This window comes from Phycodurus eques, chromosome 4, assembly GCF_024500275.1.
Source record: "Phycodurus eques isolate BA_2022a chromosome 4, UOR_Pequ_1.1, whole genome shotgun sequence".
NCBI lineage: Eukaryota > Metazoa > Chordata > Actinopteri > Syngnathiformes > Syngnathidae > Phycodurus > Phycodurus eques.
Genome location: NC_084528.1, coordinates 24,857,891 through 24,871,572, shown reverse-complemented (window position 1 = coordinate 24,871,572; position 13,682 = coordinate 24,857,891). Strand labels below are relative to the sequence as shown.

The following is a 13,682-nucleotide window of genomic DNA, read 5'->3' as shown; positions in this document are numbered from 1 at the left end:
ACAAGACTTCAGGTCACTCCTGTAAGAATTCTTCCAAATCACTTCTTCGAATCTTCTAATGCAAGATTTACATAATTCTTACAAGACTTATGTAACTCCCACTCCAGAAAAATCTACATATTGTGGTGTAACTTGTATTTTTCCTCCATGCAGTCGAGACGAGTGTGTTCTCCCCGTGACGGTCGATTGATAAATCTCAAGCAAACGTGAAGCGACATGTCGGGACGTTCTTGAGAGGTGAAGCAGTCGCAGCTCTCGCGCAACATTACATCATTTTGTACTCCGGCCAACTCATCAGTGTGGACAAGTTGACACTAACGCTCAATCCGGAGCACCTGCACGAGAATGAGAACCGACACAAATGTATGCCAAGAAATGTTCTCATGTTGCAGGAGAAAGATTTCTGTTTTAAACAATTTTCCACCCAGTGCAAAGCTTGCGCGTTCTTTTATGTAAGGCTTGTACAGGAATGTATAAAAACAGAGTTGGCCGATTTACCGGAATTTCAAAGCCTGTTGTTTGCAAAATGCAATCAATACGGCAGAAACCTTACGCTCACATTCTGTTAACAAGGCTGAGAAGTAACAGAATTAATTTGATGACAAATATGCTAATGATGTACATTATCTTACTGTCCAGAACAATGCAAGGCATTTTCTCACAAATAATACATGAAAGAGGAAATCTTGCACGATTCAGATGTTTTTATTTTCTTTTGTTGTTGTTGTTGTTGTTTTTTAAATCAAGTGCACTGTCCAAAAAGCTTGTCCAGGGGATATAAAGTCTACACACCCCTGTTCCATTGCCATTTTTTTTAATATAAAAAAATTATACCAAGATAAATCATTTCAAAACTTTTTCCACCACTAATGTGACCTATACCTAGTTCAACTCAATTGGGGGGGGGGGGGGGGGTGGGGGGGGGGGGGGGGGGGGGGGGATACATAAATCTTTTCGAGGCAGGAAGTAGAACTAAACAAATCAAATAATGTAGTTGCACAAGTGTGCACGCCCTCTTATAATTGGGATGTGGCTGTGTTTAGAATTCACCAGTCACATTCAAACTAATGTTAAATGGGAGTCAGCACACACCTGCCACCATTTAAAGTACCTCTGATTAAGCCCAAATGAAGTTCAGATGTTCTAATAAGCTTTTGCTGACATTTTTTTTTTTTTTTGCTTTCGAGCAGAAGCCTGGAGTTTTTCAAACACATTTTCCCACGTGTTTGGGAGATTTTGTTATGGTCCGATTAAACCAAGGGTGAACGATTTTTACATATTTACAAAAGCTATATTTGGCGCAATAAAAAAAGAACACTATACCGACAGTGAAGCATGGTTCTGGCAGCATCGTGCTTTGGGTTTTATGGAGGAAATGTGTTTTGCCATCCAAACAAATGGGATGTTGACCAGCATCTTTGAATAAATTGTGTTCTGCTTAATAGGTTCCACTGGAGAAGCACAAAGCATAAAAGCTAACACATGAGTACTGCAATTTTTCCCTTCCAGAATGATTCTGTTAACATGATAGCACTTTATTCCGCCTCGCGGGTCAACAAGCTCCCTCAGGAGGCCGATTTCCCCTCTCTGGCGTCTCCTTTACAAGCGCTGCGTGGATCCTGTCTTCCTCGAACTAATGAAAAGCGTCGTGAAAGTGACATCGAGATTAATGAAGTATCCCGTGGTTCTACGTCACAGCACACTGGGGCCTCTACTCCACACTGCTTAACCGCAATGACAAATAACGCGTTTCAATCAAGGTTAAAAGATGGCTATAGGATAAATAAGGAATTAGTATACATTTTCGCATGACAGAAAAATTGTCATAGAAGATTTGAGAATCTCTTGAATGATTCAGTTTTTCATGCAGTTTAAAAAAGAACATTAAAATAAAAACAGAATCATGCTTTTCATTGGACAGAGACAGGAAATGTTGACAAGTGCATACTGTCAGTGTCCACTGAAAAGCTCCAAATCTTATCTGATACATATTTTTAAATAATAAAAAAATCAATAAAAATAAATCTTTCAATAAAAATTTCATTTAAGATGAAAAAGTAATGTAAAAACCTAAAACATTTAAATACAATAATTAATTGATAAAAGTTAAATATTAATCTTGCAAGACTTCCTTGAATTGTTTATAATTTACAATAACATAATTATAAATTAATTAAAACATAAAAATGAATTAATTAAAGATTAAAACTAATTAATAAAAACATTCACATAAAAATAAAATTGAAAATAAATACAAATCCCCCCCAGAAATTCTCATACTAATTAATCTCACAAAACTTCCTTGAATTAATTATAATGTGTGTGCAGTACAATAAAAATAATTACAAATAAAATAGAAACATTAAAGCATCAAAATAAGCAGTTCAAAAATAACAATTAAATTAAACATTTTAATAAAAACAAAAATATAAAACACAAAACATCATAAAACAAGAAGAAAAGTAAAATGACTGAAAACCTGAAAAATTTGATAATAAAAATGTTTAAAGTCCTTCTAATGCAAAAGTAAATGGCTTGTGAATTTGACACACCACAGAGAAGTGTGTTGTTGACAACCCTGCCAAATTCAATTTAATGATTAAAACAAATGCCCAGTATATAAAATGAAGCTTCAAAAGTGTGAAAAACAAAGCTGTCCTTTGTGGACATGTCTGGTGAATGGGATGAAACCACGTCCGCTCAACTGTCAATCAAATACGAGTACTATGACCCAGAAAAATGGATGCTACATGCTGCATCTCTCATATGCCAAAACATAACTACGTTTGAGCTGTGAAAATATATCTGCTTAAAGAATATATCCCACAGGTCGTCGCAGAGCTTTTCCACAGTACGACAACGAGGCGCTCTAAAGCGGCTACACCAGCACAAAGGCCTGATCCACATGCTGGCTATCAAGTCGGAGTTAAAAAAAAATTTAAAATTCCACCCTCCTCGCTCTTTCGTCTTTCTCTGCGTGATGTGCGCACACTCACGACCGACAATGAGGCGCTCTAAGCGGTCACGCCAGAAGACTATCTGAAGGAAATATCAATTTTTGGGGTCCAGGCATAGTTAGCGAGACTTATGGCGGGGCCCAAGTGCATTCCTTTTTAGCCATGCCCCCAAAATCAGGAAAACTGAAATGGTGAAAACCCGTTTAATGTGACTGTATATCTCCACAATTGAGCCCTACATACAGTTGTTCTCAGTCTTTGCATGTTTTCAGCAATTATTTTCATCCATCCATCCTTACATTTTCTGAGCCGCTTCTCCTCACTAGGGTCGCGGGCGTGCCGGAGCCTATCCCAGCTATCATCGGGCAGGAGGCGGGGTACACCCTGAACTGGTTGCCAGCCAATCGCAGGGCACATACAAACAAACAACCATTCGCACTCACATTCACACCAATGGGCAATTTAGAGTCTCCAATTAATGCATGTTTTTGGGATGTGGGAGGAAACCGGAGTGCCCGGAGAAAACCCACGCAGGCACGGGGAGAACATGCAAACACCACACAGGCGGGAGCCGGGGATTGAACCCCGGTTCTCAGAACTGTGAGGCTGACGCTGTAACCAGTCGTCCACCGTGCCCATCAATTATTTTCAAGCATGTATGTATTTAGAGGCAAATCTCTGTATTCACTTCATAGGGTCTTTAATAAATAAAGACATGAAACAATTCAAATCGCTAATTTTAAATCCATTTTACCTTGAAGGGAAAATAATGTATTGTTATCGTCTTCAAACTAATGAAAACGTGTAAAAGTGTCAGCATGATTCATGACGTATCCGGGGCTCCTCGACACTCTCTACGATGACAAATAACGCCGGTGAATCAAGGTTAAAAAACACTTATGGAATAAATGTATTTACAGGAGTATGGCTCCATGGGATGGATGGATGGGGGGTGGGAGGGTTGGAGGAAGGCGGGTGAACAGGGAGAATGGGAATTGAGGATTAATTGAAAACGTGTGTGGTGCAAAATGGCTGTCCGGAGAAGCCTGAAGGGGACGCTAGCTGAGAAGCGCTGCGCTGGCAGAGGACGTTTTATTTATTGTTTTTGATTGGAGCGGACACGTCATTGACTGTCTGCTGGACATTTGTGTGTGTGTGCTGTGTGCGTGTATTGCTTTGATTAAAAAAATCATCTAATTTGTAGTCAATAGCGTCATCCTGGGCTTGAATCGGTCAATTCTGTCTGACCTTCAGAGGTAGCGATACAGTCGACCAATCAACCCACTCTCTGAATGTGTGTGTGCATGTGTATGTGTGTACGCGTGGGAATACAAGCACGCCTGAGCTGGAATACCAAGCAACGCCACACAAGCAACACGGCAAAACACAGCTTTTGCAATCATTTGCCGTGATGTGGCGTGAGCAACAAACACGTCCCTATTGATTATTATGGTAACTGATTATTAGCAAATGTATTAGCAAACCGTTGACAAATGGGATTTGATCAAAGAGCAATTGAGTGCCTTTGAAAGGATTAAAATGTCTTATAATAAACAAATAATTGATTATTGCATTTGTGGAAATGCACCATTTTCTACGTTTGAACTGCAGACAGTGTTTAGAAGAACTTTTGAATGGTTGCATCATAAATCTGTCTACAGACATCCTTTTCCCCCTCCATTGTAGCTGCGTTAATGCAAATGTAATGAAAGTTTCCAAGAGTGGGGATTTTTGTCTTGACTTTTTCAACTGCAGCTTTTCAAATACAGTGTGTCCCCAAAGTCCCTATACACTTCTTTTTTTAAATTTCATTTTCAAGTATCATTCAGACAGATGTGGAACCATCCGTACAGTATTTGACAGCTTAGCCATGTGACATTGGAGCAGCGTTGCATGAATTCCATAAAAGTTTTTCTGTCCCCGACTACAGTTCAACACCAGTTTGAGAAGATTAATGGCCTTCACAGTGTTTAGTGTTGTACAATTTCCGCTATCCATGTCACCCATCCATCCATTTCCCGTACCGCTTGCAGTGGAAAGCCTCCCGCCACTGACTAAAACACTGAACCTCTAGAGCAGGCATTCACGCAAAGCCAGGGAAGGTTTCTCCGCAGGGCTGCAGTGGAACTCGGCAACCCCAAAAGCTTGAGTCAACGGATGCTTCGGAGCGTGATAAAGTGACTTCAGGTTGTTCAAAGGCTTCAAAGCTCAAGATTAAAATGCTCAACAACCCGAAGGTGGAACAGGTAAAGTTTTATTACTCCCGGAAGCATAAGTCTGTCCGAATAATACCTGAAATGAAATAGAAAAAAGCAAGTGTATAATGACTTTTGGGACACCCTACCCTTTTGGCTCTATCACGGACGGCCACATTTGGTCAACTGAAACCCATGATCGTGATTTTTTAAAAATTCTTTCATATTTACTAGAGTCAACCGTACAATTTGTGTAAAGCGCTTGAAAATGTTATTTCTTTACGTTTTCTTCCAGATTACACTAGTCAATTGTTTATTGTGGCTGTTACGTTCCCGAACGGCAAAAATCTACAAAGTCGCGACCATATATTTATTTCATTATTTATATATATTTTAAAGCTTTATGCATAATACAAATGCAAAATATGCAAGTGAGTTTGCAGGTATTATTTTTGTCCACCTGGGTTCGCCATCCTTACGTTCTACACTGTAGTATCTGTGACTTTGAATGTGTGTGGCTTTACAAGGCAGAGCTTGGCCTCGAGTGACGTGGGAGTCAGCGAATTAGAGTGTAGAGTTGGCTGTTGTTGGCTCGGGATAGTTGTGAGCTGTTAATTGGGTGACTATCCTTGACCACCTGTGGAGGAATTACAACTGGTTCTAACTAGCTGTTAAATCTCTATCTTCTTTTTTTAAATGTGAAATGATCCCAAACTTTGGATATTCTCTGTCTTTTACACACGCTTTCCTCCTGGTTCGCGCTTCTTGCTACGTGAGTCTGCAGTAACAGTCCGGGTGGAAAAATGATCACCACAAAATCCCGCCATGCAGCGAAAACTCTGCAATAAAACAGAGAGACGACTGTGCATAATTTCTTAATTTTTAGACCAGGGAGCAATTCATGTGATATTCAAATTTTTTGAAAGAGGCGTATAATTGCTTACTGCACTATAGTGGTGCAAATGAATGACAAACTATAAGGAGATAAGGTAGTACTGATATATATATATATATATATATATATATATATATATATATATATATATATAGTTTTGCAACCTGCACATTGACCAACTTTGGTTAAAGATGAAAAAAAGAATTAATATTTTATAGTAATGACAAGAACTAGTGTTAGTTAAAAACTTTATCCAGTCAAAGAAGTGAAAAACGTTCCAAATATACTATGACGATTTGACACGAAGAATGAGTAGCAATAGTAAGCAAGTCCTGAGGATTAAATGAATTAACAATGATTAGGTGGATCACTTTCCATCCAGTCACTTCTTTGGCCACCAAGTGTCAAATTGAGTTTTGACCTACGTCAACATTGTGAATTTATTGAGAGGCCAACTGGTGAGTCCCGTATCGACTAATTTCATTAATTTTTGTAAATTTTTTTTTAGCTTAGTTTTGGTCTACAGCGACTCGTTGGGGAAACAAGCAGCTGTGCTCCTGATGCTAAGCAGCGAGTTCAACTGTTTTTTGTTTTTTTTCCCCTCTCCCCCCCTTCTGGAACCAGCCGTCTACTTCTGGCAAACATGATGGATGACGGCGGCGAAGAGCGAGTCCGACGTTACAGGGTTGTGAAATCCAAACAGCCAAGCTGAGTGGCTGTTGAACGATCCGCATCATCATTAGTTCCATTTTGTAGAAGATTAGCTGCCAGCTGCCGCTCGGAGGCGTCAATCCAATGCTGCCCGCATACCCGCTATATTGGCGAGGGAGGGGTTCATATGTGTGCGTGAATGACCTTGACAAGCACGGCAATTATTAGCATCTAATTATTATCGCCAAGATGCTAAACATGTTGCTAAAATGCAGTTGATCCTTTGTTAAAGGAACTTTAAGAAAGTTTAGTTAAAAAGAGAATTTGGTGGGCATGTTTATCCTGAGTAGACCCTCAAAAAAGTCTCAAAAAGCCATGCATGAAAAGACACAGGCAGTCTGCCATTTTGCTCTTCAGCAACCGTTTTCTTCTCAGTTTGTCCTTTTCCAGGGATCCTGGAGACATTTTGTCTGATTTCTACAAAGTTTTAAAAATTCAGCCCTCGAAACCAGTTTCACTTGGCAACTTGAAATTTGGTAGACACGTCTATCGTGAGTAGAGCCACAAAAAAGCCCTGAGAAGTAATGACCAACAAGACACTGGAAGTCTGCCATGTTTGTTGGAAGCCTTCATTTTTTGGGGGGCCATTTGTCAGTTTGCAGGTGTCCTTCAAAGATGAACTTGTCTTTGAGTGTCATAGGCTCCCCCTATTGGCAATAAATGTGTTTTCTCTGAGAAATTGCTTATATTCCTTAAATTGTTTACACTCCTGCTGTATTGTGAATGCTATAAGCAATTTTGTGTTTTTTCACGAGTTTTTACTGTATGCTGCCAAGTCCGAATTTAGAGTTGTGCGTCTTCAGTCGAGTACGACGTGATGCCTCAATCTACTGGATGAAATGCAGCCGAATTAACAGCAAGAAGAATAATCAGAAACTTGGTGTTTATTGTTCCCACAGAGCAGAGAGACTACACTGGTGAGTATTTTTGCACGCTCTGTTTGTATGTGTCGCTCCTCTATGTGTGTTAAAGTAGCAGTTGTGTGACGGTTTATAATTACCGTAACATCGTGCTTATTTCCAATAGCCTGTCTATGGCGATTAGCATTATATGTTAGCATCAAGCTAGTGGACTTTTGTTAGGTGAAATGATATGGTTTGGTTTTTACATATGCTATGTCTCATTGTCTTCTGTTTTATTTGTCATTTTAACAGTTAACTTGAACTGGGAATGACAAAGAACAACTTGAAGCAAGCACGCTGTGCCTCTTAGAGTTTTTGTTCTAATTTACTCAAAGTGATGTTCTACGGTAGTGTCCTATTTCTTGACAGTGAGAGAGTGAGTACAGGCACATAAGAACTACTTTTAAAAGTTTGTTTTAAAAAAGTTTGCATGTAAAATTGTGCTTACATTTTTTTCCAATATGCATATAGCAGATTTTGACCCTTTGCGGATTAGTCTGGAATGTGCACCACAGTTTAGCAATCCCTGCACTCGTAATTGCACTTTTGTTGACTCGTATTGTGCATTCGAATACTTAAGAAAATCCAAAGGGATACATTACACTCATCCACCACTTTGCATATCTAATTTATTACTAAAATGAGATCACAGTTTGGCACTGTTTTTAGGTGCGAGGAATAAGACCCACCTCCCCAAAATAAATAAATAAAATAAACGTGAGAGAGGAGTCGGGGAAGAAAAGATACATCTGACGAATGGAGAGGGGCATTGGGATTAAAAAACGGAAGCCAAGGTGAGATGAAATAAAAGGTGAGAGAGCGATAGAGCCTTGGTTGACACATAAAGAAAAGATGAGAGGACCTCCTTGGAGAGGAGAGGCTGGAAAATGTAGATAGACACTTTGAGAGAAAAAGGAGGAGGAGGAAGAAGAAGAGGAGGAGGCGAGGAGGATGGGGGACGAGCCAGGCCAGGGGAATGCAGGGGGAGAGAGCGAGAGAGAGAGGGAGCGAGGAAGAAACAGATCCTCGTGCAGTTTGCAGACCGAGCATTGACGCCGGAGTGAACACACGTGTACACACACGGACACACACACACGCACACGCGCACATGCCTGAGGAGTGTATGACCATGCTGTACAGACACACACACTGACACGGAGTTAAGCGTCAAGCAGCTATGGAGGGAAGCATCTTCTTCGGTGAGTCCCCTTTTTGTTGTCATTTTGGGATATGTGTCACACACATACACGCACACACACAAACCTCGAATTGTGTATGTGTGCATGTTCCAAATGAAAGTGTACACCGAGTGTGTCGTGTTCAATCTGGCAGGTGATCCACTTGACTTTCCTTTGATTGTAATCCCACACCAAAAAAAAAAAAAAAAAAAAGCTTCCGGATGGTTCATTTACACAAAGGGGTTTTTCCCTTTGGATTATGAACACTGACAGCAAAGCGCGAGTCCGATCCCTGGCAGGCGAGGGTGACCTTGTTCGTGGAAGTAATCCCACAGATTAAAGGCATCTGGAGTTGGAAAGGAAGAGAGGAAGCAAGAACTGATGATGTTGCATGTGGAGGAGAAGGTCGGATTGGATGGACACGTCAATGTGCGTGTTTTTAGTCGGGGGAACTAACTTCAAGTGGTACTATTTGAAAAAAAAATGAAAGAAAAATTCAAATATATTTTATTTACTTATTTATTTACATTTTTGGATTCTTTATTTGTCAGAAAAGCAATAATTTTAAAATTATAAAATCTTTACATTTTAAATCTTTAAAAAAATAATAGTGAAATAATTTTAGACATATAATTTATTTATTTATACTTTTTAGGGTCTTTTGTCAGAGGAGCACATTCATTTAAAAACAAATATTTTCAAAACTTAAAAATATATCGTCTTTGCTCATTTTGAAATGTAAGTAAAAAATGGCGTTTAAATGTCTTTTATTTTTGACATGATTGCGAATGTTAAACATATTCTAATTGCATGAAAAAAGTTTGATTGTATTTTTTTTCTCCATTTTTACCAGAGATTATTTAAATATATATATATATATTTGAAAACCTTAACCATATCCTCATTACACTAAAATGACATCATTAGATTTTTGCCTGACATGCATAATCATTTTCCAACCTTTCCTAAATCTATCCTCATTTCTTATTTTAAAATTAATATTTCATTTAATTTAAAATTAATTAAATTAACATTTGATAAATCTTTCTTAACCAGCAAATCACTTTAATTTTTTTTATTATTTTAAAACCCACATTTTATAAAATTAACTGAAGTTAATTATTTTAAAACAAACACATACTCATTTCACTAAGATGTCATTTAATTATTTAAAACCTTTACTTTTACTTTATTTTTTTCTTTACTTACTGACCCTTCTTCCTTTTTTTCCTCTCAAATGGCGCATTTAAGAAAATATTTTCATTGCACAAAAAGGAAATACAGGTTTTGCATTTTAATTTTAAATATTTTTTTACAGACAAGCACATTCATACAAAATATATAATGTCACTAACATTACTAGATTTATTAAATTTTATTCTATTTGCCTTTTATTTCTGTGATAATTCTGGGCATTTTTGCTTTAAAAGTGCATTAATTTTCAAAAAGATAATAAAAAAAAATATTTGGAAATTCAGATTTATTTATGTATGTATTTATTCATCATTCTGAACGGAAATTGTCTTTACACTCTGAGAGCAGGGCAATCAGCCTTTCGCACCAGTAGGCGAGCATCTGCATGTATTTAGTAAGATAATGCACTACAATTATGAGGAAAATGCTTTATCTAATCTCAGCGGGCATCAGTTGAATAATAATATTTGTTTGTCAAGTGCGTGTAATGAAAGGAAAATGCCGTAACCCACATCCAATTTGAGGGGAAAAATATTGCGGCTCGGTGGTTTTGCCTCACGCCGACGGGAAGTACTGTATGCTCTGAGGACGCATACAGAGACGCGGATGTAAAACAAGTCCTGTTTTTCAACATCATAGTGCTTGTTACATAAAATATATTCAGTATCTTCTTTAAGGGTGATATACAGTATACAGTAAGATCAATAAAGTGTACAGCTGTTGGGCTGTGTTTGTACACTCGTGTTCCTCCCTACACTCCTGCCAAGTATGTACTCGGCAAACAAGTTGTTTTGTGTGATTGTCTGATGAAGTTGTGGTGGTTCAGATTGAGATTTTTCTGTTGTGATTTAAGGGATGTTTTTGTGAAAATACTTGTTTCTTACATCGTGGCGAGGATCTAGATAAATTGTGAATTCTGAGAGACAAACATTCACGCAAATGGTATTTTGCTACAAAAATACATGGTGAAAATGCTCATGCCATAAAGCATCAAACATGCTGAGAGACAACCATTCATAATAATTGGAAATGCTGAGAGCACAAATGATATTTTTCCTTAGAAATATATTGTGAGAACAGTAAGGCGAACATTTGCGCTAATGCCATTGAGCGTCAAACAAGAATGCTGAGAGACCAGCATTCACGCTGATTGGCTGTGCTCACATTCATTGGGAATTCTGTCGCAAATTGGGATCGCTAAGAGACAAGCTTTCGCACTCCAGTCATCTTATCTCGTGTTTTTGCGTTGTGTCCGTGTTTGTCTGCACACCAGAAACGACGCGACGGATCAATCTTTTTAACTTATCTGCAATCAAGGCAGAGTGAAACAAGCGCACTTAAAAAAAAGACTCAGCCTTTTATGCATCCTGAGTACTCGAGCGCCGAATAGAAAACGTCGACTCTTTTCAATTATTCATGCAACAGTTTGTCCTGTGGTTTTAAGACGAATGTCAGCCTTAAAAAAAAAATGGTGATCGTAAACATAAAAAAGTGTGGCGAGCGGAGGTTTCGGACAGAGTGCAGTGATCTTTTCTGTTTCTCTTGCTCTCGCTAGCGCGCTCATTCAAAAGGGCCCGGAGGAAATGGCTTTGCGGTCGCCGTGAAATCGTCTTCTTGGTTAACCTCAGATTACAGGGCGCGTGTGGAGTGACTGTCAGAGGCCGCCGTGTTTATTAGCCAGACGCTCACGCCCGGTAGATGTCAAGATGCTAACGGCAGCACCACGCGCAGACCAGATGATTGTCAGGAAGCAGGAAGACTCGATTTTCCTTTCAGAGTACGTTAAAATCAGATGTACGTACAATAACAAATTACAATGAACTAACGTTTATTGCGGTGGATACGTTCCAGACGCACCCCCGATAGGTGAAAATACGCAAAATAGAAAGATCACATGAAAGATTTTTTTCAAATCATTTTACCACTGCCACACAAACACTACATTTAAGCAACATCAATACAACACCACCCCAAAATCATGTTCAAATGCTAATTTATGACACTTTCACTGATTAAAATGGTAGACTACGTCGATCAGACAAAAAAAACTTTATGACATCATATTTCCAAACATTTTTTCAAAGGTCTTGAGTGATGCTATTAATAAAGTCTTGATGTGACTAATCCGTGTAATGGACCAAAATGAATCTGACTGCACACAAACTTATCTTTGCGGCTGAACGCTCCCTTCCGCAACAAAGAATCACACTATCCATTTGTACCAAAGAAGGCTTACTGAAATGTATCTTAACTAACTTCACTGGTTATCATCTAAAAAACTGAGTGAAGGAAGATGGAGAGTTTTACGACACTGCTCGGACAGTTGAGCATTCAAGAGTTAATAGATTTGCTCTCGAGCTATTTTCAACGTGGGGACCGACGAATAGCATCAATTTGTGACAAAATATGAGACTAACCATATTTGGAATGCGAGATTTCTGCTTGTGTACATAAATACCAAAATATTCAACTTAGCCATATAATTTCTTCTACCGAAAGTGCTCTAGCTTAATGCTAACATATACTGCAAAAGGCCATGGATGGGCTAACTCAAATTAGCATTGATGTTACTGTAATTCTAAACCTTCAAACAACTGCTACTTTAACAAACATGGAGCAGCGACACATACAAACAGAGCATTCAAAACACTCACATGCGTATAGTCTTTCACAGTACAGCTCGGCGCTGCCGCGCAGGTTGTAGCACTTTGTGGAAGTGCACGGACGCTGTGGGACTCTAAATTCATACTTGCCTATATAGTGTAAAAACCCATTAAAAAAAAGAGTTTGAAAATATGTGAAATACTTTAGCTGCGGCTCAAATGATGAACTTAATATGTTGCGTCTGTAATAACGTATGGCAGCACAGCCCAGTGGATCAGTTCTTTCGAGCGGGCGTTTTAACGGGGCAGCCTTAAGCATTACAAGGCCAGACGGAGTGAGTTCATTGGCTGTCCTCTACCTTACCCTTCAACATCCACTTATCTGGGCTCAGAGCTGAGTCGAGAGCCGGTAAAAAAAAAAATGTCTGGAGGACGGCGACTGCCATTAATAATGAATCACCTCCCGGCACTCTCTCGCTCTCTTTTCGTGTCGTGGACCGGAGATGGAGGAGGGGGGCTGAGAGAGTCCGGCGGCCTGGACACCAATGCCCCCGGCAAACAGAAGAAATCCAATTATGATGAATCCAATTTTGATAGTCATTCCAATGTGATTATACTCCCAAGTGGGCTGATTCCGACAGACGACTGGCCTTTTGAGGCGCCTCAGAATACCCGAAAACTCAGCTATTTTTGTAAGATTGTGTAGGCTAGTGATATTCGAAGTATTTTAGGGGTCCTGAACACAACCCCACGATAACTCACTCGGTAGCCGCCCCTGGAAGGTTAGAAAAAAAATCAGCCCCCGACACCAGTTTGACCGATCAAGCTGGGTGGACTTGCCTATCGCAAGGACGCGCAAAAGTCTCACCGACCCATTGCCGTAATTGAACACAGCCATTTTGGTTTTTAGCAGGCGAAATCCAGTTTTTGTTATTTTTTTGTATTGAACCAATATGCCCAAATATGCCCTAATCAGACACGGCCATGATATCCACAGTAGCGACACTAAATCGCAATGCTCTTTTAACTAGGGGATCTCATAACCTG

The 13,682-nt window shown here is 39.2% G+C and overlaps 1 protein-coding gene across 2 annotated transcripts in view; it reads left to right on the top strand.

The window, feature by feature from the left end:
• The first annotated feature begins 8,667 nt into the window (after positions 1 to 8,667).
• The window catches only part of znf385d (zinc finger protein 385D), a 58,061-nt gene continuing 53,046 nt past the window's right edge, over positions 8,668 to 13,682 (top strand). For both annotated transcript variants that reach the window (XM_061674769.1, XM_061674768.1), the window contains exon 1: positions 8,668 to 8,859. In XM_061674769.1, the coding sequence (XP_061530753.1) occupies positions 8,838 to 8,859 (22 nt within the window). In that variant the 5' untranslated portion in view covers positions 8,668 to 8,837. The remainder of the gene's footprint in view (positions 8,860 to 13,682) is intronic.